Below are 27,080 nucleotides of genomic sequence, written 5' to 3' on the forward strand. Positions count from 1 at the left end.
AGATTTTTATAAAAAGAGTGTATAATATTTGAAATGGACGAACAGGAGATTGTCAGCGAAATACTCGTGGAAAATGAAATTATCGCAGAATGTTTTTTTAGTAGCGATTCATCAGCTTTGTTCGTTGGGACTGCACTACTTGCACTCACTTGCACTAAGCAGTTTAGTGCAGATGTTGTGTGTTCGTTGGGGATAGTGCAGTTTAGTGCAGTTGCATTCATACTGTTCGTTGGGCCAGGTGCATTGCAATTTAGTGCAGCCGGTGCAAGTTAGTGCAGATTTTGTTGCACCTGCTTTCGGTTAAGTTCAATAAGTGCAGTGTAACTAAAATGGCGGAATATTTGAAAGCGTATTTTGTAATAATTAATATTAATATTAAATATTAAGAAATAAAACCTTATAATAATTAATATTTGTTGTATTAGAGAACACAGTATATTCAATCCCAGTAGAGGCAGTAGAAAACTACCCCTACTTTTTTGGAATAATTTAAAAACTACCCTGTCGATTTTGGCTTCATTAAATACACTTAAAGTACATTTAAAAATATTAATTATGTGTTTTTTCTCATTTAGGGGTGGTTGGGGTTAACTACCCTCACCACCCCAAATTTTTTTTTGCAAGTACTGCTTATCGATTTTGGTGCAATTTAGCATGTGATTTCTTTATACATTATGTAGTACTTTTGAAAGAACTAATAAGGGTTAGTAGTTTGGCGTAGAATATAATATATATTTCGCTAATAATTGAAAGAAATAAAAAAAAATAATAATATAATAATAGTTGATGAATCGCTACTAAAAAAACATTCTGCAATGATTTCATTTTCCACGAGTATTTCGCTGACAATCTCCTGTTCGTCCATTTCAAATATTATACACTTTTTTTATTAAAATCTGTTCGTTGCGACCACGGTTTATACACTTTTCTGACCTGCACTAAGTTGACATGACATTGCACTGACTTACACTTCATTGCACTATGACGTCATACGAGTGCCATGTCGTGCAGAGTAGTGCAGTCCCAACGAACAAAGCTATCAATTATTATTATTATTTTTTATTTTTTTCAATTATTAGCGAAATATATTTCCTATACCAAACTACTAACCCTTATTAGTTCTTTCAAAAGTACTACTTAACGTATAAAGAAATCACATGCTAAATTGCACCAAAATTAATAAGCAGTACTTGCAAAAAAAAATTTGGGGTGGTGAGGGTAGTTAACCCCAGCCACCCCTAAATGAGAAAAAACATAATATTTTTATATGTACTATAAGTGTATTTAATGCCGCCAAAATCGACAGGGTAGTTTTTAAATTATTCCAAAAAAGTAGGGGTAGTTTTCTACTGCCTCTACTGGGATTGAATATATTGCGTTCTCTAATACAACAAATATTAATTATTATAAGGTTTTATTTCTTAATATTTAATATTAATATTAATTATTACAAAACACGTTTTCAAATATTCCGCCATTTTAGTTACACTGCACTTATTGAACTTAATCGAAAGCAGGTGTAACAAAATCTGCACTAAATTGCACTGCACCTGGCCCAACGAACAGTATGAGTGCAACTGCACTAAACTGCACTATCCCCAACGAACACACAACATCTGCACTAAACTGCATAGTGCAAGTGAGTGCAAGTAGTGCAGCCCCAACGAACAAAGCTATTTTCTGGTGATTTTTTCCAGTGTAAATCTGACTTTCGCGTTTACTCCTCCTGGTTTAAAAACAGAGTATAGTTCTAGTGCAAGTGTTAGTTCTAGTTTTAATTGTTATTCAGCGCTAAGTTGTATATTTTTAAGTTTCGGGTTTAGCCCTGTGTCTTCAGACGCTGAATGTTAGGTAAGGTTAGTTTTGTTTACAAACATTAATTATACCATGAAGTTTTCTTTGGCAATTAGTAATGGCAATTATAGCGTGAAGTTCTCTTTTGTAATGTCAATTATAGCGTGAAGGAATGTGAGGTAAGGTTAGTTTTGTTTACAAACATTAATTATACCATGAAGTATTCTTTGGCAATTAGTAATGGCAATTATAGCGTGAAGTTTTCTTTTGTAATGTCAATTATAGCGGGAAGGAATGTAAGGTAAGGTTAGTTTTGTTTACAAATATTAATTATACCATGAAGTTTTCTTTGGCAATTAGTAATGGAAATTATAGCGTGAAGTTTTCTTTTGTAATGTCAATTATAGCGTGAAGGAATGTGAGGTAAGGTTAGTTTTGTTTACAAACATTAATTATACCATGAAGTTTTCTTTGGCAATTAGTAATGGCAATTATAGCGTGAAGTTTTCTTTTGTAATGTCAATTATAGCGTGAAGGAATGTTAGGTAAGGTTAGTTTTGTTTACAAACATTAATTATACCTTGAAGTTTTCTTTGGCAATTAGTAATGGCAATTATAGCGTGAAGGAATGTTAGGTAAGGTTAGTTTTGTTTACAAACATTAATTATACCTTGAAGTTTTCTTTGGCAATTATACTCTGTTTTTAAACCAGGAGGAGTATTTTAAATTTGTCACCAGATTGACCTTGCACGTGATTGGTTGAATGCGAGGAAGGTTGACACACAGGCAATTTTGAATTTGAAGGTTAGGTTATTGACAATTCGACAGTTTCGTGTCATTATTGTAAATTTTGTGTTCTTAAACCCTTCTTTATTATATTTTGAAATAAATACACTCATAACTTCAATGTTAATTTGTATGTTTAGTGTTGACGACAACAAACGAAAATAAATACAATAATAAGTAAATAAATAAATAATAACAATTATTAATTTAAATTTACCGCCAAAATATCTAGTGATATTTTCTGGTGATTTTTCCTAGTGTAAATCTGACTTTCGCGTTTACTCCTCCTGGTTTAAAAACGGAGTATAGTAGCGCATGAATGTTTTACACTCGATGTTATTTTTGTCAAAATAAATAAATAAGTAGATGTTTATTACAAAATAAAGTTTAATTGTTTCTTTTGTGTCTAGCGCTACTTGATATTTGGACAAAAATAACATCGAGTGTAAAACATTCATGCGCTACTAGATTAAAATGTGTGCTTTTTGATGGGGAAAGAAATGAATTTTTAAGAAAAACAAAATACTATCGTATAAAGAATGTTTTTAGGACCTCAATAAAAAAAAAAAAATTTTGGCATTCCATTTAAAAAAAAAAGTTGAGAATGATCCAAAACATATTACTGCCAAATATTTTGAAAGTAGTACCCATAGTGTGGCTAAAAAAAAATAAGGCGCTTACTCTGAATCAGGCTGTATATACCTATGTATACAGGGTGTATCTGAATGACTGCAACAAACTTCAAGGGGTGATTCTTTAGTGAATTTTAAGGGTACTTTGATATATGAACCATGGGCGACTTCGGCTCCCCTAAGGAGCTACACCCCTCCAAAAATGGCGGAAAATTTTGGTTAAATTTTTTTTTCTCAAAAACCATAAACGCTAGGAAAATGAAATTTGGGGAATATGTTTAACTCATAATAGGGCATGTTTTGACCCTCTTTGTACTTTCAACCTACCTTTCTAAACTACTAAACGTAACCACCCCCTTTACATTTTTGCTAATATTTTTTTTATGCAGGTGATAAATACATTAGAAAAATTTTACCTAGGTAGATGAAAGTATCCTAAAACTTTTTCGTCTCTCTAAAATTGTTCCAAAAACGACTAATTTTTGAGAAAAAAAATAATAAAGCAAATACTGCACGTTAAACATCGGGGTTGTCGATCAAAAGTTGGAATGAATTTTGAATGAAAAAATCTTAGTAGGCTTTGCAATCTTTGTCAGAAATATTTTTGACGTTTAAATGTCAGTGTTTTTTTTACTATTATTATTGATTTTTAAATAAAGTTCTAACGCATTTACGCTCGTTCACTCGACGTTTCAAAATTATAATAAAACAATAATAATAGTACGAAAATCACTGACATTTAAACGTCAAAAATATTTCTGATAAAGATTGCAAAGCCTACTAAGATTTTGTTCATTAAAAATTCATTCCAACTTTCGATTAACAACCGTATAGCTTAACAGTTAGTGTTTGCTTAATTATTTTTTTTCTCAGAAATTATTAAATTTTCGAAGAAAATCAGAGAGACAAAAAAGTTTTAGAATAGTTTTATCTATCTAACTGAATTTTTTCCAATGTATTTAGCATCTTCATAAAAAAAATCTAGGCATAAATTGAACGGGGGTGGTTACGTTTAGTAGTTTAGAAGGGTACGTTGAAAGTACAAATAGGGTCAAAACGTGCCCTATTATGAGTTAAACATATTCCCCAAATTTCATTTTCCTAGCGTTTATGGTTTTTGAGAAAAAGACATTAAACCAAAATTTTCCGCCATTTTTGGAGGGATGTAGCTCCTTAGGGGAGCCGAAGTCGCCCATGGTTCATATATCAAAGTACCCTTAAAATTCACTAAAGAATGACCCCTTGAAGTTTGTTGCAGTCATTCAGATATACCGATTAAATTTAATGTAAAATTAGAGACAAACTATAATCAATAATAATAATGTACTAAATAACTTTAAAAATCATTTTTATTTCATAATTTTACCTCATCAGTCATTATCGCCAACCTATAAGACGTTAAAGACACATTTTAACGTTTTCAGAATAAATTTAATATTTCAAAAGAACTAAAATATACATATAATATGTTGTAATAGTTGAAAATCATAAATTTGACGTTTTGGGATTAATTTTTTTAATATTTTAAAAGAACTAAAATAGATGGAAAGAAACTTTTTATAAAAAAACGTTATAAATTAACCAAGAAAACATTTCTTAATTAGTTTTATCTCATAACAACTTTTAACCAACCCACGAGATGTAATGATTGAAAATCATAAATTTGACGTTTTGGGATTAAATTATTTAATATTAGAAGAACTAAAATAAATGGAGAAAATCTTTTTATACAAAAAGCATTACAAATTAACCATGAAAACATCCTCTATAATTAGTGTTATCTCATCACTACTTTTAACCAACTTACAAGATGTACTAATTAAAAATCATAAATTTGACATTTTTCACATCAAATTTCTTTATACATACATACATAACTGAAAAATGAACTGAAATGAAAAAAAACTTTTTCTATGAAATACGTACAAAATTAACCCAAATAGTATTTTTTATTAACGATTTTACCTCATCATTCATTGTTATCAACATATGCGACGTTAAAGATAAAATTTCAAGATGTAGTATGTAGTTTCACATGGGGGTGAGTTACTCACAGCACTTAGGCCCCAGCGGACCCTTTGTACGTCCCCACAATTTACTGTTCATTCAAGGGTCGGAAAACCAGTCCAATCTTTTCATGAACGTTAATATAGAACAGAGAGGTATGTTCCTTATATCCGAAATTTGGAGCCATGGTACTCCGAAAATAGATTCCCTTAAGTACACGAGGTTTGGACAGTCACAAACAGTATGACTTACCGTCTCATCTTCCATTTCACACCCTCTACAGAGGGGTGTATTCGCCAGCTTCATGTAAAACATGTGTTTACGTAACCTGCAGTGTCCGGTCAGGAAGTGGGTGAGAAGCCTCAAGTCACTTTTCGATTTTCCCAGAAACTGAGTGGATGTCTTCCGGTCAGGGTAGAGCAGAGTTTTCTTAGCAAAGGCACCTACTGCAGTCCCATCCCATCTATCGCAAAAAGCTCGGTGGGAGATGGAGTTTATCAGTTTTGATGCTGTATTAACAGCTAGTGGTACAAACGGTTCAGGGGTGATCATGTCCTTTAATTCCGATGTGTCCTTTTCGCCATTTTATCGTGACGTTGTTGTATACGTTTGCCTCTTTGAGTGATTGCCGACAGGACTTCACCAACGATGATACAGTGTGATGCCTGCCAACCGCCAGCATAGCCTGTCTGCTATCAGTACAGAGTACAACGTTTCTGCCGACTTTTTTGGAGTCGATAATCGCATCGGCTGCTATGTTTATAGCAATTAATTCGGCTTGAGCAGTCGTGCAATACGATCCTAACGAAGTGGAAAGGTGCAGCTGGAGATCGTGCGAGAAGATTCCCGCTCCGGAACCTCCAGCCTTCTTTGATCCATCAGTGTAGATGGTCAGCGTTTTGCCCGAGCTTGAGTTGCTCTGGGGTATCGTTTCAATGCCAAAGTGTGGCTTGCCTAAGAAAGTAAGTGTAATGTGGTCTGTGCGAGCTTTAAGGAGGGGTTGTTTACTAACAGCCTCACTCCAGAGCTTGCTCCGGACTATTCCCATTTTAACAACCTGCTTTTCATTTACTGATCGCAACCGAAGCAATGCCATCACGGCCACCTCCCTGATAAAAATATCTAGGGGCAGCACGTTTAACATAGTCTCCATTGCAATCGTAGGTGTAGATCTCGTAGCGCCTGTGATTAGCAGGCAGGCCAGTCGTTGCAATTGATGCAGCAATGTAGCTTTATATGCATGTTTTAGTGCTGAGCACCAGACTAAGGCTCCGTGAGCTACCATGGGTCTTATCACAGAATTGTAGATCCACATTGTAACTTTCGGATTTAATCCCCAAGTATTCCCAATAGCCCTTCGGCACTGGGTCAGTACAATCGTTGCTTTTTTGATTTTGCAACTAATGTGTCCTTTGTCCAAGATTATTGCAGAAATTGGGTGGCGTTAAGTGTCCCAGTTTCTTCTGTTTAGTGAAGAGAACAGTCTCTGTCTTTTTAGGATTGACAGAGAGGGTATGTTCTTCACACCATCGTTCAACGAGTTTAAGTGCCTGCTGCATTCTGTAACAAAGAAAATTGTCAGGTTTACCTCTTAACAAGATAGCCACGTCGTCTGCGTAACCAACTGTGAAGAGATATTTATTATTTAACTCACGAATGAGATCATCAACTATTAAGCACCAGAGAAGCGGTGAGAGTACCCCACCTTGTGGGCAACCCTTAACCACAGCTCTCTGTACTATGTGTCCTTTCGCCTTAGTCTGAACAACTCTGCTTGCTAGCATTGTTTTAATCCAGCCCGCGATGACCGATGGCACTCTTCGAGATTCCAGTGCCAGGTTAATGCTCCTAAAAGTGGTTTTGTCAAACGCTCCCTCTATGTCAAGGAAAGTTCCCAGAATGGACTCTTTCGAATCAAATGCTTGTTCGATGCGCCCCACTACCATGTGTAGGGCGCTATCCACAGATTTACCTTTGATATATGCATGTTGGTTGAAATGCAAAGGAAACGCTTTTAGTACATTCTCTCTAATGTAATGTTCACATAATCTTTCAAGCGTCTTTAAAAGAAATGATGACAGACTAATTGGTCGAAAGGCTTTAGGATCCGTTGGGTCCTTTTTTCCATTCTTTGGTATAAAGGTTCCTCCAGCAGATGAGAACGTAGTTAAAGGCTAAGCAGGCCTTAAAAACTCTCATCAAGTGTATTTTCCTATCCTTTAGACTCTATTGAAGAAGAGCAGGAAATATATCGTCGGGTCCGGGTGTTTTGAAGGGCCAAAACTGCCGACGGCCCACTCTACCAACTCATTCCTTACAACCTGGTTAGCTATCTGCCAGTCCTGGCTGCTAGGAGAGTTGTTAAATTCCACTTGGAGTAGAAGCATTGAAAAATCTTGCAAAGAACCTGGAAAATGAACATCCATTAATAAATGCAACGATTCTTCTGAATCCTTGGCAAAACTGCCATCAGACTTTTTTAGAATGTCATGACTGTGCTTTTGGCCGCGAGATAGTATTTTGTTTAGGCGTGAAGCCTCAGCAGCGCACCTCTTCACAAAAACCTCAAGATATTAAAGGTTCATTTCAAACATGTTAATTTTTTACGTCTAATTACTAAGATATTTTTGTGACTTCTCTTTATGTGTTTTAATAAGACTCGATTATAACGTTTAATCAAAAAAAAATGTCCTAAGAGTTTTGGTTTTCAATTTATTTTCATAAATTGTGATTTAATTATTTGGAAATGTATTGAGTTATTATGATATGAATTGAACTGGTGTTGGCACTAGTGTAATTAAAACTCCCTGAAATGGAATATTATTATCGAATGGAAATGCTGGCGTTTGTTATTATATTACAACCAAATTGAATTTTGAGATATTAAAAAAGGATTACTTAATAACAAATTTAATCAGTTAAAAAGTACTACTATTAAAACTTAAAAGTCGAGTTCTTTTTAATGTTTTTTCTAAAATGGACGTCCATTTAGCGACATGACGCTTTTGTGTCTAGAAATGCAATTACACCGCCATCAAGTCGTTTCATAAGAGTTTCGAACGACCCAATCAACTGCAGAGGTTATTAAAAACGGATTGAGATTTTTTTCGTTTTAAAATTTTACGATTTTAATTAGCACCGAATTTATCATCAAACATTTTCTTGAAACCATTCGACCGGGTTGTGCATTACCATAAACAAACGTAAAAATTGCCATAAACATTTATGGATCCAACATAAAACCACGTTTTCCAGACGTAACATGAGCAATTACGCGACGTTGAGGCGACGATATCAAGTAGTTTTAGTTGTTTTTGGTCAACATCGATTCGTTGATATACGAACAAGTTAAGTATCCTTCTGGGTGTAATTACGCCGTGTTCAGATATATCCGTGAAAATACAAAGTGATATTAAAGTTTCTCGAATGCAATTTGAGTTGTTCTTATTCGTTAATATTAAATGTTAGCGCTAATATTATCTTAGCTCTAACGATAATGGTGGGAAGGGTCTCGAAGAAGTTCCGGAGTGAATCCCTTATGAAGGTTTTTAGTCCTCGGGGGCGTAATTAAAATTAATTGTCCTTTTCTCTCCGCCGTCTCCTCCCTTTTAAATCCCCGATGTGATCGTTAAAAGCAAGTTTAGGATACTTATTCGATTTTATATTTTTATCGAAATCGAATACGAAATCGCTATTCAACCCAATTCAATTTTGAAATGTTGGTTTCATGTGCGGAAATAAACGTCGAAACGTATGACTACGCGTCCATGTTGTTTAACTGAAAATTCGAGTGCAGATGATCCCGTCATGGTGAATATGGTCGCACAGGAAAAACGCAGCAATTGTATTCGTCGATTCGTTTTTGCAAACATCGCATTTTTTTATTCACTTAAAATCAATTCTTCCATTTCATGATACAATAAAAGTTGCAATTGTTATTTTAGTAAATAAAAAAATGACATTTAAATTTTTTAAATACAAAAAATATATGTATTTTTATTAAATTTCGAACACACTAACATAAACTCGGCGTTTCACGTCTCCACTTCAGCTAAAATCATTTCTCCTGGAGCAGCCTCAGGGTTGCCCCTCGTGGGTACTCATCTTAAAATATCTCCTTCATCGAATGAACAGAAAGCAAAAACTTCCTAAAGGAAGATTTTGTAAGAGGCGACAATACCGTTTTACATGAAAAATACTAATTGCAGAAAATTGGATAAAGTTGCAGAAGAATACATATTGCTTACGAAGCACTGTTTGCAAAAGTCTAAATACTGTTTGCAGAAGGTTGGAATAGATTACAAGAGACTACATACTGCTTGTATAATACTAAATGTTAAATTACATTACATTACATTACATAGAATACATATCGGGTAGGCGGACCAACCAATCTTGCACCGCGACCCTAAGGATCTATTGTACCCCGATAGATATCGTTATCAAATTTCACCGTGCAGTCCAATGCTCTTAACGAACATTAATACCTTGCTCGGCGAAAGGTCATTCAGATCTTTTGAGGAGATAAACTGCGACCCAAAAATCGAGAATCTGATACGGTTAACCGTCTCTGCTTCCTCCGCACATAGTCGGCATTCAACATCGTCGGCTAAACCCAACAAGTTGAGGTGTGCTTTTAATCGGCAGTGCCCATTAGAACTTTTATGCTACTACGGGCAAGTCCTAAAATATTCCCGGGTCTCATTCCAGGAGAACTGGTCCACAGTAGGCGAAGTCTCTCTTCAGCCCACAGTCCAATCCTATATTTGGCCATCGCAAATGATACACCAACACACAAACGCTTCAGCGCTGCCATCTCGTGCTAGCTTATCTGCCGCTTCATTGCCAGCAACACCAGAGTGACCCGGGACCCAGATCAGAGAGACTCTGTTATCACAACTCAGTGTGTTTAATGTTCTCTTACAATCATTAACCAGAGCCGACACCGTTTTCATGGCTTGCAGCGCCTGGAGAGCGGCTTGACTCTCTGAGAAAATTCGTACTGTCCTTCACCCCTCTTTCAAGAAGGATTTTAGCACCCATGTCAATAGCAAATACTTCCGCCTGGAATACAGTACAGTACGTACCCAGGCTGTAGGCTTGCTTAATTCATTAATCACTGATAGTGATACCGCCAAATCTGACGGCATTGATAGCACAGTATCAGTGCTTATAATGTCTTCCGCAGCCCATTGGTAGGACATGTCGGAACAGTTTTGAGCATATTGCTTAAATCTGTAAATGGTTGTTCTAGCCACTTTCTCTATATGCAAATGCAGAGGAGATAGGCCAAGCAGAACCTCCATTGCTAGAGTTGGCGTTGTGCCTATCGCACCAGAGATTGCCAATCCAGCTACCAGTTGAATTCGTGAAAGTTTACTGATAACTGAAGTCTGTCGGACTTTCCTATACCAGGCTGCTGCTCCGTATGTGATCATAGGTCTAACCACAGTCACATAGAGCCAGTACAGTCTTTCAGGGGTAAGACCCCAATTTTTTCCACAAAGACTGCTACAAGTCCACAAGGATAGTCTAGCTTTGTGCAAAACTCCCTGCAAATGTCCATTCCATGACAGGGTTTTGTCTAGGATTACTCCTAGATATTTGACTTCCTTTGAGAAAGGAATTTCTTCACCTTGGATAGTTGGGCGGATTAGTCCATCCAACTTTCGCTTCCTGGTAAAGGGCACAACAATTGTCTTTTGCGGGTTTATTGAGAGGTTCTCTCCCTTACACCAAGCGCAAATGGTATCTAAGGTCACCTGGAGGACTTTAGATATCCTCGGCAAACAGGTTCCTTTGACCATAACGACAATGTCATCAGCATAAGCTTGTATTTCCACACCAACGCCTTCGACTATCGCAATCAGATCGTCAACTAGGAGGGACCAAAGCAGGGGAGATAACACCCCTCCCGGCCTGAAGCGTATCGTATCACCGTGGAGTGAAGTAGAAACTATTCTACTATCTAGCATATTGCGGATCCAACCCGCTATAGTTGCTTCCACTCCCCTGTCAAGAGCAGCTCTTTCAAGAGATTGTGGTATTGCGTTGTTGAACGCTCCCTCTATATCCAGAAACGCACAAACCAAGATTTCTTTACCCTGCAGCGTCCTGGATACTCTACCAACTAAGTTGTGTAAAGCCAATTCTGCTGATTTTCCCGCTTGATAAGCATACTGGTAGCGACTCAGTGGACCAGATACCAATGGCACCGTACGGATATACCGTTCCAGAACTTTTTCAAGGGTTTTCAGCAGAAATGACAAAGACCTCCCCTGCTGTAACAAAGCAAGAAAGATATTGTCTTCTCCAGGCGATTTGAACGGCTTAAACGTTTGAATTGCCTAGTCCACGGATGTGTAAGTGACGACTTTTCTAGCCACACTCCAATCCGTATTTGAGGGGCGCTTTGCCTTGCAGGAATAGCCCGCTGTGGCATTATCGGCCCTCATCATCAGGCTTCCTGGGAAGTGAGTCTGCATGAGAAGCTCCAACGAGGCTCTGCTAGAGTCCGTAAAACTACCGTCAGGCAATACTAAATGTTACTTAAAAAAGATCAGCTACTGTTTGTAAAAGATTAAATATTGCTTGCAGAAGACTGGATAAAGGTTACAGATGAAGATACTGCTGAAAGAAAACTACACCCTGATTGAGGCTTGACAAGGACTACATATAGTTTGCAGAACGTTATGCATTGCATCCAAATTGTCATTAATTTTGAGTATATTTGGGATAATTAAAGATAAACCCATTGCGTTTGGGTTTAAATCACTCGATTTTTAATTTTAAATCGAATGAATATTATTTGAATTAATTTTGTGTCCTTTAATTTGATTCCCAACAAAATTGAGTAATTAACACGATAATTTATAAAAAAGAATAATGAAAATAATTTTGAAAATCGTGTACTCTTAATTAAACTCATTCCTGTGGGCAATATTCTTTTATGGAAGTTTATTATTTGCTTCAACAACATCCTCGAATCCCCCGAGGGTGTTTAAAGCACTTACATATTTACATTTAAACCTCACCCCATAATTTTAATTTTATCTTCTCCTCGTATCGTTTTATTTATTCCCGGATAGTTCGGAATTCCGAATAGAGACTAAAACTTGGCGTTTAAATTCAAATTTATTCCAGAAACCCCACTTAGAAATAATCTCAAAACATTCATGAGACAACTTTTATACTAACTATGTTTATACTTCGAATTCATGTCGAATTCAACGAAGTAGAGTTTATATTCGAATGAATAATATTTCGAACATCTTCCTTCATATTCTTTCTATCTTTTCTTTTTCTTATGTCAGTGACACTTCTCTAGTAGCACTTCGGATGCATTTGCATTGTAAGTGAGTCACAGTCCGTGGAGGAAACTTCTTTCAAATCGAATAAGGAATAAACGTCCTGAGAAGATCATTTTTCTCATGGACGAAGAGTTTAATAAGGAAAAATCCAACTTTTACGACACACGTTTAAGTTTTTTTTTGTGAACAGGAAATTAAATAAAGAAAATTGGAAAAAACTGACATCATGAAGTAAAATCGATAAAGGAAATGAAATAACCTTCAAAAATTGTTCGATTATAATCCGAAATTTAATAAAGTTATGAGTAATTCTGTAAATATTGGAGGGTGATTTAAAATTATTGCTTTAAATTGGATGTAAAGTGGATGAATAATTTATGTATGGTGAAAAGTAGAGTTATTTACTTCACGTAAAATTGCATCGTAAACCGTCCCAAAAACAAACAAGCTATGCGAAGCTAACGTTTAGCAGCTTACCAATTTAGACGTTACCTGTCGTAAACTGGCTATGGCAGTAAAGCAGATTGCACCGAATTGCAAATAGGGTGGGTAGTCCAAATTGCTTCCGACCGTCACTTTTCAAACAAAATTAACTCTTACGCTCAACTTTCTTACTCACATTTTTATATAGTTTTAACAAATTGATTAAATTTAATAATTGTTTAACGAAAAGCGAAAATTTTTTACGACGCCTTATTTAAATTTTCATGCGAGCGACAACGATGGGGGTTCATTTCGCATTCAACAAGCAGAGCTCGAACAAAATTCCGTTTGAGGAAGTTATTGGTAATCTTGAATTTTTATTATTTTCGTGTTTTATTGAATGCTTCCAAGGAGCGTTTTTTCAAAGATACAAAAAAGAGGTGATGATCTCCTGCTACGATCTTAATCGAAAATATCTTTATTAGGTTTTATTACCCCTCACACATTTTTTTATTAATATCTTTGACCATGACATTTAACGTTAAAGTCTCTGATGTACACTTTGCATTCAGCCTTATCTAAGACAAAGTTGTAGCCGAACTTTGGCTGTGAGTTATGCGCGTATCTGCACTGGGAATGGGTAACGGGGAATGGGGGGAAGGTTGATGGAGGCATTTGACGTCTCGGGTTATTGCCGAGACGACCGTGATTGAGTTGTTTCGGCCGTGGCTTCATTTGCCAAGTTGCCGAGAAAGCTACTTTCAAGAACAGAACAGAAGCCAATGTGCCTCTCGAACAGAATCGACTTAAACTATTCCAATAATAGTCGTTTGTGTGTTTATAAACGCATTTGATTTTTACTCTAAGTTCATTTCATTCGATTTATTTTTTATCTTTATTCCGGCCAAATTTTGAAAGAATTTCGATGTAAATTTTGCCTCATCAAGAATACCTCAGCGCAAAGAATGATTTAAATTAAATATCCAGCCGTGGGGAATTTTCTCAAAATTAATTCTAAACTCAATCAAGGGTTTCACAAAGACCCACCGCGAAGCTATTAAAGTAAAAGAAAATGAATTTCAATTTTAACAACCTACATAACGTTACGTTAAGTTTTCAATTCTTTTCCATTAAAAAATTTTTATTCATAATACCGATAAAGCTGTTTATAGATTAATTATTATCAAAAATGCATTCAGTTTCAAAAAGAAAATTAATAATCCTTTAATTTGATACCCCACAACCTATATTTATGATAAAAACACGAAACATAACCTCACAATGACAGTTCTTATCCGCCATGTTTGTTTTTATTTCGTCTTTTGAATATCTTTGCGAGTTTTAAAGATAGACCCTTCGTATTTGGACTTAAATTACTCAATTTTTAATTATAAATTGAATGAAAGTAATTTTAATTAATTTGTATGAAAAATTAAAAAAAATATTTGAAAAATATATTAAAAATATGTCCAGTTTCATAAACAGAAACAAAAATCCTTTAATTTGATACCCCACAACCTATATTTATGATAAAAACACGAAACATAACCTCAAAATGACAGTTCTTATCCGCCATGTTTGTCTTTATTTCGTCTTTTGAATATCTTTGTGAGTTTTAAAGATAAACCCTTCATATTTGAACTAAAATTACTCGATTTTTAATTATAAATTGAATGAAAGTAATTTTAATTAATTTTTAAGAAAAATTTAAAAAAATATTTGAAAAATATATTAAAAATATGTCCAGTTTCATAAACAGAAACAAAAATCCTTTAATTTGATACCCCACAACCTATATTTATGATAAAAACACGAAACATAACCTCACAATGACAGTTCTTATCCGCCATCTTTGTTTTTATTTTGATTTTTTAATATCTTTGCGAGTTTTCAAGATAAACCCTTCGTATTTGGACTTAAATTACTCGATTTTTAATTATAAATTGAATGAAAGTAATTTTAATTAATTTTTATGAAAAACTTAAAAAAATATTTGAAAAATATATTAAAAATACGTTCAGTTTCATAAACAGAAACAAAAATCCTTTAATTTGATACCCCACAACCTATATTTATGATAAAAACACGAAACATAACCTCACAATGACAGTTCTTATCCGCCATGTTTGTTTTTATTTTGATTTTTTAATATCTTTGCGAGTTTTAAAGATAAACCCTTCGTATTTGGACTTAAATTACTCAATTTTTAATTATAAATTGAATGAAAGTAATTTTAATTAATTTTTATGAAAAATTAAAAAAAATATTTGAAAAATATATTAAAAATATGTCCAGTTTCATAAACAGAAACAAAAATCCTTTAATTTGATACCCCACAACCTATATTTATGATAAAAACACGAAACATAACCTCACAATGACAGTTCTTATCCGCCATCTTTGTTTTTATTTTGATTTTTTAATATCTTTGCGAGTTTTAAAGATAAACCCTTCGTATTTGGACTTAAATTACTCGATTTTTAATTATAAATTGAATGAAAGTAATTTTAATTAATTTTTATGAATAATTAAAAAAAATATTTGAAAAATATATTAAAAATATGTCCAGTTTCATAAACAGAAACAAAAATCCTTTAATTTGATACCCCACAACCTATATTTATGATAAAAACACGAAACATAACCTCACAATGACAGTTCTTATCCGCCATCTTTGTTTTTATTTTGATTTTTTAATATCTTTGCGAGTTTTAAAGATAAACCCTTCGTATTTGGACTTAAATTACTCGATTTTTAATTATAAATTGAATGAAAGTAATTTTAATTAATTTTTATGAATAATTAAAAAAAATATTTGAAAAATATATTAAAAATATGTCCAGTTTCATAAACAGAAACAAAAATCCTTTAATTTGATACCCCACAACCTATATTTATGATAAAAACACGAAACATAACCTCACAATGACAGTTCTTATCCGCCATCTTTGTTTTTATTTTGATTTTTTAATATCTTTGCGAGTTTTAAAGATAAACCCTTCGTATTTGGACTTAAATTACTCAATTTTTAATTATAAATTGAATGAAAGTAATTTTAATTAATTTTTATGAAAAATTAAAAAAAATATTTGAAAAATATATTAAAAATATGTCCAGTTTCATAAACAGAAACAAAAATCCTTTAATTTGATACCCCACAACCTATATTTATGATAAAAACACGAAACATAACCTCACAATGACAGTTCTTATCCGCCATCTTTGTTTTTATTTTGATTTTTTAATATCTTTGCGAGTTTTAAAGATAAACCCTTCGTATTTGGACTTAAATTACTCGATTTTTAATTATAAATTGAATGAAAGTAATTTTAATTAATTTTTATGAATAATTAAAAAAAATATTTGAAAAATATATTAAAAATATGTCCAGTTTCATAAACAGAAACAAAAATCCTTTAATTTGATACCCCACAACCTATATTTATGATAAAAACACGAAACATAACCTCACAATGACAGTTCTTATCCGCCATCTTTGTTTTTATTTTGATTTTTTAATATCTTTGCGAGTTTTAAAGATAAACCCTTCGTATTTGGACTTAAATTACTCGATTTTTAATTATAAATTGAATGAAAGTAATTTTAATTAATTTTTATGAATAATTAAAAAAAATATTTGAAAAATATATTAAAAATATGTCCAGTTTCATAAACAGAAACAAAAATCCTTTAATTTGATACCCCACAACCTATATTTATGATAAAAACACGAAACATAACCTCACAATGACAGTTCTTATCCGCCATCTTTGTTTTTATTTTGATTTTTTAATATCTTTGCGAGTTTTAAAGATAAACCCTTCGTATTTGGACTTAAATTACTCAATTTTTAATTATAAATTGAATGAAAGTAATTTTAATTAATTTTTATGAAAAATTAAAAAAAATATTTGAAAAATATATTAAAAATATGTCCAGTTTCATAAACAGAAACAAAAATCCTTTAATTTGATACCCCACAACCTATATTTATGATAAAAACACGAAACATAACCTCACAATGACAGTTCTTATCCGCCATCTTTGTTTTTATTTTGATTTTTTAATATCTTTGCGAGTTTTAAAGATAAACCCTTCGTATTTGGACTTAAATTACTCGATTTTTAATTATAAATTGAATGAAAGTAATTTTAATTAATTTTTATGAATAATTAAAAAAAATATTTGAAAAATATATTAAAAATATGTCCAGTTTCATAAACAGAAACAAAAATCCTTTAATTTGATACCCCACAACCTATATTTATGATAAAAACACGAAACATAACCTCACAATGACAGTTCTTATCCGCCATGTTTGTTTTTATTTCGTCTTTTGAATATCTTTGCGAGTTTTAAAGATAAACCCTTCATATTTGGACTTAAATTACTCGATTTTTAATTATAAATTGAATGAAAGTAATTTTAATTAATTTTTATGAAAAATTAAAAAAAATATTTGAAAAATATATTAAAAATATGTCCAGTTTCATAAACAGAAACAAAAATCCTTTAATTTGATACCCCACAACCTATATTTATGATAAAAACACGAAACATAACCTCACAATGACAGTTCTTATCCGCCATGTTTGTGTTTTATTTCGTCTTTTGAATATCTTTGCGAGTTTTAAAGATAAACCCTTCGTATTTGGACTTAAATTACTCGATTTTTAATTATAAATTGAATGAAAGTAATTTTAATTAATTTTTATGAAAAATTAAAAAAAATATTTGAAAAATATATTAAAAATATGTCCAGTTTCATAAACAGAAACAAAAATCCTTTAATTTGATACCCCACAACCTATATTTATGATAAAAACACGAAACATAACCTCACAATGACAGTTCTTATCCGCCATGTTTGTTTTTATTTCGTCTTTTGAATATCTTTGCGAGTTTTAAAGATAAACCCTTCGTATTTGGACTTAAATTACTCAATTTTTAATTATAAATTGAATGAAAGTAATTTTAATTAATTTTTATGAAAAATTAAAAAAAATATTTGAAAAATATATTAAAAATATGTCCAGTTTCATAAACAGAAACAAAAATCCTTTAATTTGATACCCCACAACCTATATTTATGATAAAAACACGAAACATAACCTCACAATGACAGTTCTTATCCGCCATGTTTGTTTTTATTTCGTCTTTTGAATATCTTTGCGAGTTTTAAAGATAAACCCTTCGTATTTGGACTTAAATTACTCAATTTTTAATTATAAATTGAATGAAAGTAATTTTAATTAATTTTTATGAAAAATTAAAAAAAATATTTGAAAAATATATTAAAAATATGTCCAGTTTCATAAACAGAAACAAAAATCCTTTAATTTGATACCCCACAACCTATATTTATGATAAAAACACGAAACATAACCTCACAATGACAGTTCTTATCCGCCATGTTTGTTTTTATTTCGTCTTTTGAATATCTTTGCGAATTTTAAAGATATACCCTTCGTATTTGGACTTAAATTGCTCGATTTTTAATTATAAATTGAATGAAAGTAATTTTAATTAATTTTTATGAAAAATTTAAAAAAATATTTGAAAAATATATTAAAAATACGTTCAGTTTCATAAACAGAAACAAAAATCCTTTAATTTGATACCCCACAACCTATATTTATGATAAAAACACGAAACATAACCTCACAATGACAGTTCTTATCCGCCATGTTTGTTTTTATTTCGTCTTTTGAATATCTTTGCGAGTTTTAAAGATAAACCCTTCGTATTTGGACTTAAATTACTCGAATTTTAATTGTAAATCGAATGGAAACAATTCTGATTTACTTTTATAAAAAATTAAAACAATAATTACTTAAAATATCCTTAACGCATTTTTTTAAACAATTTAACCCAATTTTAATCTAATTTCAAAATAAAATGAACCCTTCAATCGCACTTCACCAATTGGTTTCAACGGGTATTTTTAGATTTCATCTCAACGGATTGCACTCGGAATTCATCGAGAGAGGTCTCAACGAAATCCATTTAAAACTTTTCGTCTAACACCAATTTCCACCCCAATCTGATTTTATTTAAACCATTTTTTCCCGTATTTAATTTTATGAAACTGATTAAACACAGCGCGTGACCATTACCGTTAAATTGAGAACCACGTAGCTATTGTTGTATCCAGATAATTGAGTCCGCGCGCGGGGGCGCGAGAGTTTATTAACGTTGTTGTTGCGTTACGGGGGTTGTTAAATATCCTCCCGGTGAATGAATCGTGTGCGTAAACCCGTTATATACGCCGAATTAATTTCATGAAAAGGTGTGCAATTCGATTATTCATTGAAAAATAGAAATCAAAAATTAATTATTTAGTTTCGTCATTCCCTTGTTGATGAATTGTTAATTAAGCTCTAAAGTTTGAAGGGAGCACACCCCAATTAAGAATCAATAGGGGTGGTTCTAAGCGCAAACCAATTTCAAGTGAAATTCCTTGTTAAAGTTAGAAATTAAAAAATTACTGAAATGGGTTAATAATGGAAAATCAGAAAGTAAGTTACAATCGAGTTTGGTTCTTTGTTAAATCTCCCCCTTTTCTCGTTTTTCTTTACAAAATTTTTTTTCAGTATTTCAAAACCCTCGTTTCATGCCATTTCGTAACAACTAAGTGAAAACTTACATTAACGCAAAATAAACACGAACGTGACACAATATCGGACCCTAAAGCTCCACCAGGGAAATTTCTGGGTGAGCATTAAAGCTGTATAACTTCATTAGTAACACTCGTTCTTTTCTATTTTTAGAGCTTTCTCGCTGAAAAGGTCGTAATTCACTATTTTACTACAAAAGTTTATTTTGCGAGATAATATTTTAATATTAAAGATGATATAAAAAATTACAGAAAAACCTCGATATAACGAACCTCGTTACTCGGGTTATTTCTCAAGTTGATCTATTCCTTGTTCATAGAAAGTTGGGCTATTCCCCGAGTTGTCTATATGATATACAGGGTGTCCCGTTAAGCGTACGGAGCGGCTGTATCTCTAGAACGGTAAGGCCTAGAGGTTTGGGAAAAAAATCCTTATAAGTAAAGTGACTAAGAGAAATAGCTGGAAATTATTTTGAAGTTCGTAATTCGACCGCTAGGAGGCGTAACTGCCATTGAGAAACATAAAGTTCCCACTATCTCAGAAACTTAGACGATGAGCTATAACTTTGACAACATTATTTAATAGCTTGGATAATACCGCATCGCTTTTGTTTTGCGATATTTCTCATATCTGTCATAATAAGGGAGGGGGAGGCCAATGCGTTTTCATATGTTTACATTTTAATATCTCCTAGACCATTCAAACGATTTGAATGTTTTTGGTGTTGTTTGAAAGAACATTTTATACTCTTTTTAAAGATATTTTCAGTAAGACCGTCTGCTTCAAAACAAATGAGCTAGAGGACGCTATCTGCAGCGATTACATATTTTTGTGATTTTTGAAGAAAAGTTAAATGGAACGATACTATTTACTTCACAGACCCTTAGTCACCTTAAAATTTGCTAAATTTTAGTGAAAACCGTATCTCGATATCGCCACCCGTTCTCGAGTTATAGAAAAAAATGTTAAAAACTCGAGTGCCATCAATCCGATCCAGTTACCTCATCGAGAAAAACAAATCACATAACCATGGTAACTGTAAACATGTCATTTACTAACGCAGAAGCGTATGATAGAGCGTATGATGATTTATTTTCAATGTTTCGAATACGATGCAACTGCATGGCAAAAATGTGCAATGCAATTACGACAAAGAAAGAAATTTTTCTCTAGAAGTGTTTTTAAGATTGACTTAGCGATTACGGAAAACTGGCAACGTGTAGCCCATTCAGACATCTCTATGAATTCGTAAATCATATTGGTGCGCAATGTGATCCCACATAATCTGGGAACTCCGAAAACAATTGTCTACAAGAGTTCTCAAGAGAATAATATCTCCACCACGTTGTTACATCAGGCCTTAACAGATATCGATTATGATAACAGATTGAACTATTACCATTGACTTTTAAATATGATTTGGGCAAATCCAAACCTTTTATCACAAATGCTATGTAAAGCAAGCTGATGTAAACTTGCATAATATGCATTCTTGGTTCGAGCAAAACCCACATTGCTTTCACCTCTTTATCTATTGGGTAGACTAAACGACCTGACTTTTCAAGAAAAACCAATAACCAGGAAAAATATGACAAAACACTAAATACCAGTAAAAACGTGTCCAGAGCCGAGACTTAAGCAGCGCTTTTTTTTCATCGAAACTAGATTAAATAAATGCATCGAGGTTTATGGAAGGCATTTCACTCATTAGTGAGTTATTTTTGCCAAAAATTTAAGTTATTCTAAGTGTTTTGGTTTATTTTGTTTTATTATCATTGTTGATGTTTCATTGATCCGTTGGCTTTTCAACACGCCTCAAAAGTAGTTTTGAAGCAGTTCTATGCTTGGATAAAGTGTGAAGGAAGGTTCTAGATAATAAAATTTTTGTTCTCTCTTATTTGTTTCCTAAGGTAACTTGATCTGATTAAGATATACGAATTTTTAACATTTTCTTTTATAATTCGAGAATGGATGGAGATATCGAGATGCGGTTTTCACTAATATTTAGCAAATTTTATGATGATTAACGGTCTGTGAAGTAAATAGTATCGTTCCATTTAACTTTTTTTCAAAAATCACAAAAATATGTAACCGCTGCAGATAACGCCCTCTAGCTTTTTTGTTTTAAACCAAGCGGTCTTACTGAACATATCTTTTAAAAGAGCATGAAATGCTCTTTCAAACAAGACCAAAAATATTCAAATCGGTTGAATGGTTCAGGAGATATTAAAATGTAAACATTTGAAAATGCATTGGCCTCCCCCTCCCTTATTATGACAGATATGAGAAATATCGCAAAACAAAAGCGATGCGGTATTATCCAAGCTATTAAATGATGTTGTCAAAGTTATAGCTCACCGTTGTTGAGATACAGCCGCTCCGTACGCTTAACGGGACACCCTGTATAAATCAAAGACGGTAGTTCTAGTTTTAATTGTTATTCAGCGTAACGATAAGCTAAACAGTTAAAAGTGGAACTAACACTAGACCTTGAACTAGAAACCCAAATTTTGGTGTGTTGAAACTAGATTAAATTTACTACAAATTCGTTTTTAAATCATCTCGATATCTCAATTATTTCTTACGATATGACTTTTTAAATTTAACATTAACAAACTTAATCAGTAAAAAATTGATTAAAAACATCGTAACGTGGAAACTTACAGCAATATAGAAACGATTTTTATCTCATCAATTATTAATTAAATTTGCTTCAAATCGATTTTTATTTCATGTTGATATCTCAATTCGTTCTTGAGATACGATTTTTTGAAATACGACTTAAATCAAAAATTTCATTCTTCAGTTATATAGAGGTACATAATTTCGTAATTTCCGGTACATTTAATCGCTATCTTAAAAAGTGCACTCAACGGCAACGTTTTTATTACTACTACAAAATAAAAAAAAAAAACACCAAAATATATTTTCATTTTGATTGTAGTATAGCCGAAAATAGTCGATAAGATTTCAATTGAATCGAATTTTCTTTTTGTATTATTGTTACAGATAAAGAAAATGTTCTCGAATGCGACAGATAAGGCGAGTTCGAGTGCATCAGACACTTACAGTTCAATTTTAAACAGAAAAATAATATAATTTGAGATATTTCCAAACAAAATGAATCTTTCGGAAGATTTTAATTTCACTTCGAATTCAAGTGATTTTATTGGTAACGATACCGGTAAGTAATTTTTTTTGATAACATGAAATACATCAAAGTAAACCCTTAAAATATCACCTTTTCCTTTTGGAATAAGACGAATTCTAAGAAATTAAGCGAAACGATCTTTTGGTGTGGTCACCCTATGTCAAAGTCTAAGACTTTTCCTTTAAGATTTACGTCTTGTAGAGGGGAAAGTTTCTCCGGGAACATCTAATCGGAATCCATCTTTCCTTACGAAATGGATACAATCTCCGAGGTCCAGTTAATCATTATTACTTCTCTTTTACAGGAAAATTTATCCTTCCCGTTTGGAGGCAAGTAATATGGAGCGTTTTATACGCTACCATAATTATAATCGCAACTGGCGGAAACGTTATCGTCATTTGGATCGTTCTCGCACATAAAAGAATGAGAACCGTCACTAATTACTTCTTGTGTATGTCAAAATGAATTAAATTTACTTTTTAAATTGATTTTTTGATGATTTTAGTGAATCTCTCAGTGGCTGATACGATGGTGTCGACATTAAACGTTACCTTTAGCTTCGTGTATTGCTTAAATGGACATTGGCCCTTCGGTGAATCATACTGCAAAATTTCTCAGTTCATATCGGTGGTTTCAGTGTGCGCATCAGTGTTTTCCTTAATGGCTATTTCCATAGACAGGTCAGTAAACCACTTAATGACATAAGACAATTTCAATATTAATATATTATTATACCATTAAATATTAATAACATTTGTATCAATTTGAATTTAAATCAAAAAATCGCGACACCGAAATTTGTAGAAACGAAAGAATAATTTTTGGAGTTTTGAAACTAGATTAAATTTAAACTAAGATTAGAACTAAAACTAGAACTAACACTAGAAACTTTCGAGTTTTGCCGTGCGTCTTTTAATAAAAGGTTTGACGTTTCGGATGCCATAGCTTTGTTCGTTGGGGCTGCACTACTCTGCACGACATGGCACTCGTATGACGTCATAGTGCAATAAGTCAGTGCAATGTCATGTCAACTTAGTGCAGGTCAGAAAAGTGTATAAACCGTGGTCCCAACGAACAGATTTTTAGAAAAAAAGTGTATAATATTTGAAATGGACGAACAGGAGATTGTCAGCGAAATACTCGTGGAAAATGAAATTATCGCAGAATGTTTTTTTAGTAGCGTTTTTTTAGTATTCATCAATTATTATTATTATTTTTTATTTTTTTCAATTATTAGCGAAATATATTTTCTATACCAAACTACTAACCCTTATTAGTTCTTTCAAAAGTGCTACTTAACGTATAAAGAAATCACATGCTAAATTGCACCAAAATTGATAAGCAGTACTTGCACTTAAATTTGGGATGGTGAGGGTAGTTAACCCCAGCCACCCCTAAATGAGAAAAAACATAATATTTTTAAATGTACTATAAATGTATTTAATGCCGAAATCGACAGGGTAGTTTTTATATTATTCCAAAAAAGTAGGGGTAGTTTTCTACTGCCTCTACTGGGATTGAATATACTGTGTTCTCTAATACAACAAATATTAATTATTATAAGGTTTTATTTCTTAATATTTAATATTAATATTAATTATTACAAAACACGTTTTCAAATATTCCGCCATTTTAGTTATACTGCACTTATTGAACTTAATCGAAAGCAGGTGCAACAAAATCTGCACTAACTTGCACCGGCTGCACCTGGCCCAACGAACAGTATGAATGCAACTGCACTAAATTGCACTATCCCCAACGAACACACAACATCTGCACTAAACTGCATAGTGCAAGTGAGTGCAAGTAGTGCAATCCCAACGAACAAAGCTCATGTTGCAACCTTCTTCAGAAACTGGTTCGAAGTGACGAGATCAAAAATCGGTAACTATACAGGGTGTCCCGTTAAGCGTACGGAGCGGCTGTATCTCTAGAACGGTAAAGCCTAGAGGTTTGGGAAAAAAATCCTTATAAGTAAAGTGACTAAGAGAAATAGCTGGAAATTATTTTGAAGTTCGTAATTCGACCGCTAGGGGGCGTAACTGCCATGGAGAAACATAAAATTCCCGCTATCCCAGAAAGTTAGACGATATGCTATAACGTTGACAACATCATTTAGTAGCTTGGATAATACCGCATCGCTTTTGTTTTGCGATATTTCTCATATCTGTCATAATAAGGGAGAGGGAGGCCAATGCGTTTTCAAATGTTTACATTTTAATATCTCCTGGACCATTCAACCGATTTGAATATTTTTGGTCTTGTTTGAAAGAGCATTTCATGCTCTTTTAAAAGATGTTTTCAGTAAGGCCGCTTGGTTTGAAACAAATAAGCTAGAGGGCGTTATCTGCAGCGATTACATATTTTTATGATTTTTGAAAAAAAGTTAAATGGAACGGTACTATTTACTTCACAGACCGTTAATCATCATAAAATTTGCTAAATATTAGTGAAAACCGCATCTCGATATCTCCATCCATTCTCGAATTATAAAAGAAAATGTTAAAAATTCGTATATCTTAATCAGATCAAGTTACCTTAGGAAACAAATAAGAGAGAACAAAAATTTTATTATTTAGAACCTTCCTTCACACTTTATCCAAGCTTAGAACTGCTTCAAAACTACTTTTGAGGCGTGTTGAAAAGCCAACGGATCAATGAAACATCAACAATGATAATAAAACAAAATAAACCAAAACACTTAGAATAACTTAAATTTTTGGCAAAAATAACTCACTAATGAGCGAAATGCCTTCCATAAACCTCGATGCATTTATTTAATCTAGTTTCTACGAAAAAAAAGCGCTGCTTAAGTCTCGGCCCTGGACACGTTTTTACTGGTATTTAGTGTTTTGTCATATTTTTCCTGGTTATTGGTTTTTCTTGAAAAGTCAGGTCGTTTAGTCTACCCAATAGATAAAGGGGTGAAAGCAATGTGGGTTTTGCTCGAACCAAGAATGCATATTATGCAAGTTTACATCAGCTTGCTTTACATAGCATTTGTGATAAAAGGTTTGGATTTGCCCAAATCATATTTAAAAGTCAATGGTAATAGTTCAATCTGTTATCATAATCGGTATCTGTTAAGGCCTGATGTAACAACGTGGTGGAGATATTATTCTCTTGAGAACTCTTGTGGACAATTGTTTTCGGAGTTCCCAGATTATGTGGGATCACATTACGCACCAATGTGATTTACGAATTCATAGAGATGTCTGAATGAGCTACACGTTGCCAGTTTTCCGTAATCGCTAAGACAATCTTAAAAACACTTCTAGAGAAAAATGTCTTTCTTTGTCGTAATTGCATTGCTCATTTATGCCATGCAGTTGCATCGTATTCGAAACATTGAAAATAAATCATTATACGCTCCATCATACGCTTCTGCGTTAGTAAATGACATGTTTACAGTTACCATGGTTATGTGATTTGTTTTTCTCGATGAGGTAACTGGATCGGATTGATGGCACTCGAGTTTTTAATATTTTCTTCTATAACTCGAGAACGGGTGGCGATATCGAGATGCGGTTTTCACTAAAATTTAGCAAATTTTAAGGTGACTAAGGGTCTGTGAAGTAAATAGTATCGTTCCATTTAACTTTTCTTCAAAAATCACAAAAATATGTAATCGCTGCAGATGACGTCCTCTAGTTCATTTGTTTTAAAGCAGACGGTCTTACTGAAAATAACTTTAAAAAGAGCATAAAATGCTCTTTCAAACAACACCGAAAACATTCAAATCGGTTGAATGGTCTAGGAGATATTAAAATGTAAACATATGAAAACGCATTGGCCTCCCCCTTCCCTATTATGACAGATATGAGAAATATCGCAAAACAAAAGCGATGCGGTATTATCCAAGCTATTAAATGATGTTGTCAAAGTTATAGCTCATCGTCTAAGTTTCTGAGATAACGGGAACTTTATGTTTCTCAATGGCAGTTACGCCCCCTAGCGGTCGAATTACGAACTTTAAAATAATTTACAGCTATTTCTCTTGGTCACTTTGCTTATAAGGATTTTTTTCCCAAACCTCTAGGCCTTACCGTTCTAAAGATACAGCCGCTCCGTACGCTTAACGGGACACCTGTATATAAGTCGGAAAAACTACCAGGATACCAGGATACATATACGGTATATATATACGGTATATATAGAGTTTACCAGGATACGTGCCAGATCTGGTGGAGTATTGCTTATCGTCGACGTATTTCAGCTGGAAAGGAGAATTTTACGAGCAGTTCGAAGGGGCAGCCATGGGATCTCCACTATCGCCAGTTATAGCTAATTTCTACATGGAATTATTCGAAGAGAACGCTTTGAAGAAGAGCCAGTTGAAACCAAAACTATGGCTCCGATA

The 27,080-nt window shown here is 33.2% G+C and overlaps 1 protein-coding gene across 2 annotated transcripts in view; it reads left to right on the forward strand.

The window, feature by feature from the left end:
- Nucleotides 1-27,080, forward strand: part of LOC111422178 (Tachykinin-like receptor at 99D) — a 57,374-nt gene that overhangs the window by 24,956 nt on the left and 5,338 nt on the right. For both annotated transcript variants that reach the window (XR_011639914.1, XM_071194789.1), the window contains exons 2-4: nt 22,579-22,753; nt 23,025-23,171; nt 23,226-23,400. Coding sequence is in view for 1 of the 2 variants with exons in the window: in XM_071194789.1 (XP_071050890.1) it covers nt 22,690-22,753; nt 23,025-23,171; nt 23,226-23,400 (386 nt within the window). In the remaining variant the exon portion in view is untranslated. The remainder of the gene's footprint in view (nt 1-22,578; nt 22,754-23,024; nt 23,172-23,225; nt 23,401-27,080) is intronic.

Source organism: Onthophagus taurus, chromosome 3 (assembly GCF_036711975.1).
Source record: "Onthophagus taurus isolate NC chromosome 3, IU_Otau_3.0, whole genome shotgun sequence".
In the NCBI taxonomy this organism is placed as follows: Eukaryota; Metazoa; Arthropoda; class Insecta; order Coleoptera; family Scarabaeidae; genus Onthophagus; species Onthophagus taurus.